The sequence below is a fragment of the Octopus bimaculoides genome, chromosome 4 (genome assembly GCF_001194135.2).
Source record: "Octopus bimaculoides isolate UCB-OBI-ISO-001 chromosome 4, ASM119413v2, whole genome shotgun sequence".
Lineage (NCBI taxonomy): Eukaryota > Metazoa > Mollusca > Cephalopoda > Octopoda > Octopodidae > Octopus > Octopus bimaculoides.
The window spans coordinates 50,641,468-50,646,572 of NC_068984.1; the positions used below are offsets into that span (position 1 = coordinate 50,641,468).

At 38.1% G+C, this 5,105-nt stretch overlaps 1 protein-coding gene across 1 annotated transcript in view; it reads right to left on the reverse strand.

Moving 5' to 3' along the window:
• Positions 1-974: 974 nt before the first annotated feature.
• Positions 975-5,105, reverse strand: part of LOC106870199 (DNA repair endonuclease XPF) — a 45,891-nt gene continuing 41,760 nt past the window's right edge. Inside the window, exons 21-22 of the mRNA XM_014916203.2 lie at positions 4,318-4,404; positions 975-1,242 (exon numbers count right to left, since the gene is read on the reverse strand). Of these exons, the coding sequence (XP_014771689.1) occupies positions 997-1,242; positions 4,318-4,404 (333 nt within the window). The 3' untranslated portion in view covers positions 975-996. The remainder of the gene's footprint in view (positions 1,243-4,317; positions 4,405-5,105) is intronic.

The window sequence follows — 5,105 nt, forward strand, 5'->3', positions numbered from 1 at the left end:
TCTGCCTTTTTTTAATTTTTCTATATATATATATATACATATATATATATATATATATATACATATATATATGGTGGGGCGGAAAATAATAGCAATTTGTAAGCCATAGTTGCTTTACAAATTTTTTAACATTGCCAGGTAGTCACATGTAATGGCTTCAGCTGATCCATTGTCTACCACCACAAAGATTATAAATTCTACAATTATGATGTAATTATCATTAATTGTAACAAGAATGAATAATAACTACCTGTGATTATTTACTACTGTCAACATCCCTGGTCCTATGGTTGCCTCCAATAATAGCCAGATTACCATAACTGATCTAATTACTTTCATCAGCAATAATCCCAATCAGTAATAACCTCACCTCACCATAAGTACCAATTATAACCAGCATCATCTATGCTACAATGTCCTATTAATTACCAATACCACTAATAATCAGAATACGGTTTATTTATTAACAGTAATTATAACTAACAATTAATTTGTCAATGATTACCGTATGTGATTACTAGGACCTCCTTCAATCATGAATGACCATGGAAAGTTCCCCTCCGAGGCAAAAGTCCATGCAAGGTTGTTTATGGAAGACCAGCAGTCACCCATGCATACCAGCCTCCCCTCTCCACACCACTGATGTTATTCAAGGGAAAGGCAAAAGCCGATACAATTTAGCACCAGTGACGTCGCAACTCATTTCTAGAGCTGAGTGAACTGGAGCAATATGAAATAAAGTGTCTTGCTTGTAATAACTTTCCAAATCAAAAGTTTAGATCAACAGTGACTTATTGTCATGTCTCACTGTAACCATCATTAATTAATCTAAGAGATAAATCCTCTCTAACATACACTTCAAATATATACATACTTCATTCAGTAATGTAAGTTAGAAAACAATAACTCAGACCATGCATGAGGGTAAGCACAGGAAACATTATATTGCCCAACAAGTAACAAAAACTTCTCAGTTTGTCTTCAATTTCATTTATTTCATAATTTTCTTTTAAATGGTCGTTTTTTCTCTGGTTTACTTGGTGCTGAAGAATGGCTTACCTGATGCAAACCATCTGCTTTTGACCTTAGAAATCCTAACAACTGTTGTGCATTACTAGCATTGCCCAAAATCTCTGTCAGTTCTTCCTCAGTCAGCCGGCTCAATTCATAAATATTCGTCACTTTGTTCATAATAAGCCGATAGTTTTTCAAATTGACTCCAGGTAATTTCAGAAGAAAGTCCTGAAATAGTAAATATAAATTATTTCAAAACTTGTTCTTATTAAGAAAAATTAGAATAAAATTTTAATAGTTGAATGTTGTAAAAGTGAAGTCCAAGTACCAACACATACACATTATCAATACTAACCTTCCACGACTTTTGGACAAACACAGACTTCCAAGCCATCGGTGCCAAAAGCAAATTTGCCAGTCATGACAGAGTTAGTAAGGAAAATCAAGATGTAAAATAAATAGCTCAAACAAAACGAAACTATCTTAGCTATGTTTGTGCAGAAAAATAGGTTGTAAAACTGGTTAAAGTCAATGAAAGAGCTATTATTGGCTATGATACCATTATCTGCTAGAAATAATAGCCAAATCTCCCACAACTCATTCCCTTCCTTCATAAAAGGCTTCCCAACCACATGGTTCTGGGTTCAGTCCCACTGCATGGTACCTTGGGCAAGTGTCTTCTACTATAGTCTTGGGCCAACCAAAGCTTTGTGAGTGGATTTGGTAGATGAAAACTGAAAGAAGCCCATCGTGCATGTGTGTCTTTGTGTCTGTCTCCAACCACCGACTGACAACTGGTGATAGTGTGTTTATATCCCCATCCTTGTAACTTAGCTGTTTGGCAAAAGAGACCAACAGAATGAGTACCAGGTTTTAAAATAAGTACTTGAGTTGATTAATTGGACTAAAATTCCTCGAGGCGGTGCCCCAGCATGGCTACAGTCTAATAACTGAAACAAGAACAAGAATAACCAACATAATCGTACATATAACTTTGCTGTTGTTGTTGGCACTCCGTCGCTTACTACGACGAGGGTTCCAGTTGATCCGATCAACGGAACAGCCTGCTCGGGAAATTAATGTGCAAGTGGCTGAGCACTCCACAGACACGTGTACCCTTAACGTAGTTCTCGAGGAGATTCAGCATGACACAGTGTGACAAAACTGACCCTTTGAATTACAGGTAGAACAGAAACAGGAAGTAAGAGTGAGAGAAAGTTGTGGTGAAAGAGTACAGCAGGGTTCACCACCACCCCCTGCCAGAGCCTCGTGGAGCTGTAGGTGTTTTTGCTCAATAAACACTCACAACGCCCGGTCTGGGAACCGAAACCGTGATCCTATGACCACGAGTCCGCTGCCCTAACCATTGGGCCATTGCGCCTCCACACATATAACTAGATCCATTGAATCAGAGCAGATTTAGAGATAGGCAACAATAGCAACAATAACAACAACAAAAGCTTGCAAGAAAGCTTTCAAAGAGATGCTTGAATCCATCTAGAGAAAGGCAACCACTGACACTAAAGTTTCCTCTCAACTAATTTCTGATCTGTAAATTAGAAATTACTAATTTCAATTGTAAATCTTCAGTTAATAAGTGCTGGGTTGGGTGTATAGTTAAGAAATTCACATTGCTACCATACGGTTTCAGGTTCCGTTTTACTGCACAACACCTTCGGCAAATGTCTTCTGCTATAGCCCTGGGCTGATCAATGCCTCATGAGTGAATTTGGAGGAAGGAAACTGTAAAAGAATATTGTGTGCGTGTGTGTGTATGCCTTTGTTCCCACCGCTTAACAACCATATGTTGGTTTGTTTACATCTCTGTAACTTAGTTGTTAGGCAAAAGAGACTTATAGAATAAGTATTAGACTTAGAAAATAAGTAATGGGGTTTATTTGGATGACTAAATCCCTTCATGACTGCAGTTAATGACTGAAATAAGTAGAAGATAAAAGATAATATATGTATATGTAAATAAATATATATATATATATATATATATATATATATATATTATATCATCATCATCATTTAATGTCCACTTTCTATACTGGCAGGAGTTAGACTGCTGTCATATATCATCGTCGTCGTTATTTAACGTCTACTTTCCATGCTGGTATGGGTTGGATGGTTTAACTAAGGACAGGCAAGCTGGGAGGCTGCGCCAGGCTCTAATCTGATCTGGCAAGGTTTCTACAGCTGGACGCCCTTCCTAATGCCAACCACTCCGAAAGTGTAGCGGGTGCTTTTTACATGCTACCAGCACAGGCACCAGCCAGGCAGCACTGGCATTGACTACATTCAAATGGTGCTTTTTATGTGCCACCAGCACGGGCACCAATCAGGTGGCACTGGCATCAGCCACACTTGAATAGTGCTTTTCATGTGCCACCAGCACAGGGGCCAATGAGGTGGCACTAAAGAGGACTCCTTAGTCTTGCAGGCAACAAGGCAACCTCTTTAGTGCCGGTTCCAGAATAAGACATACCTACTAACACTCTATATAGTGGTTAGAGAAAGGAGGGCATCCAGCTTTAGGAACAATGCCAAAAAGGGAATATGCAAGTGAGATGTAGTCCCCAACCTGTCTAGGAGGGTGGTAATTTCCAATCAAGACAAATTCAGACCTTGACACCCAGGTCAAACCATGGCAACATAGAAACACATACAAATACAAACATAGGGTGATGGTAATGATGATGATGATGCACTACTATATAGATAAATAACAAAAGTAAAATGCTAACATATTTTACACAGAAAACATTATAAATCTAATTAAAATAAACATATACCTAGATAAAACCTTATTAGTCAATGGTTAATATTTCCAATTTCCAGGGAAGTTTCAGTCTTATTCTGACCTCTAAGGGCAAAACATAATTTTTTGCATACTTGCTAAGGCAGTGAGGAAGGATTATTTATACATTCAATCATCATCATCAGTTAACACCATTGGTATAGGAGAGTGAAACTACTTAAAGTGATTCAGAGATACTATGAATATGAACAACAAAAGCTAAGTTAGAATGAACATGTAAAAGAATATAAAATCATAGAAATTGGTTTTATGTTGGTGCTAGGAAGGGCATCCAGCTGTAGAAACCATATCAAAACAGACAATGGAGCCCAGTGTGGCTTCCTGCCCTACCAGCTCCTGTCAAACCATCCAATCCATGCCAGCATGGAAAATGGACATTAAATGATGATTTATAGTGGAGTAATTTTTACTGAAGATCAAATTATTTTTTATTTGGTAGCAACTCTAGAGGTAAAGTCAAGGAGAAAAAAGAAGCTTACCTGAGGCTTTGGGTTGTATTTATCAATATAGTCTGTTGTTTCACTCACAGCGATGGCAGCAGAGGCAGAAGGTTGTTCCCTTCCAACCTGAATGCAAAACAAAGAAAGAACAGTCATATGTATGCATGCATGCATGTATGTATGTATGTATGTATGTATGCATGTAATGTGTGTATGCATGTCTGTATTTGTGTATGATGTATGTGTGTGTATGTGTGTGTGTGCATGCGTGCATATATTTGTGAATGTGATTTTGTATATCTTAATCTCACATGCACCCTATGTACTAAGGGAAGTGAATAAAAACTTTGGCATCAGAAAGAACATTAAACTGCCCTTTCAGCCCATGCCAGCAAAGAAAAGAAGACATAAAAATGATGATGCCTGATTATTTCATTAATAGGTTTTTGTTGTTGTTTGTTGGAAAGGTATTGGTGTAACATCATTTTTTAAACTCTATTTATTCTATATTACAACATTGCAAAGTTTAGAGAGCTCTTACCCCTGCTGGCGACAAAGGGACTCTCACTCAGAGTAAAAGGCAGACTGTATGACACATGCGTACGAACAGCCATGCTACATGGCAGTGAAACATGGGCTGTAACTGCTGAGGACATACGTAAGCTCGCAAGGAATGAAGCCAGTATGCTCCGTTGGATGTGTAATGTCAATGTGAATACCCGTCAGAGTGTAAGTATCTTGAGAGAAAAGCTGAACATTAGAAGCATCAGTTGTGGCATGCAAGAGAGACGATTGCGCTGGTATGTACATGTGGTGAGAATGGATGA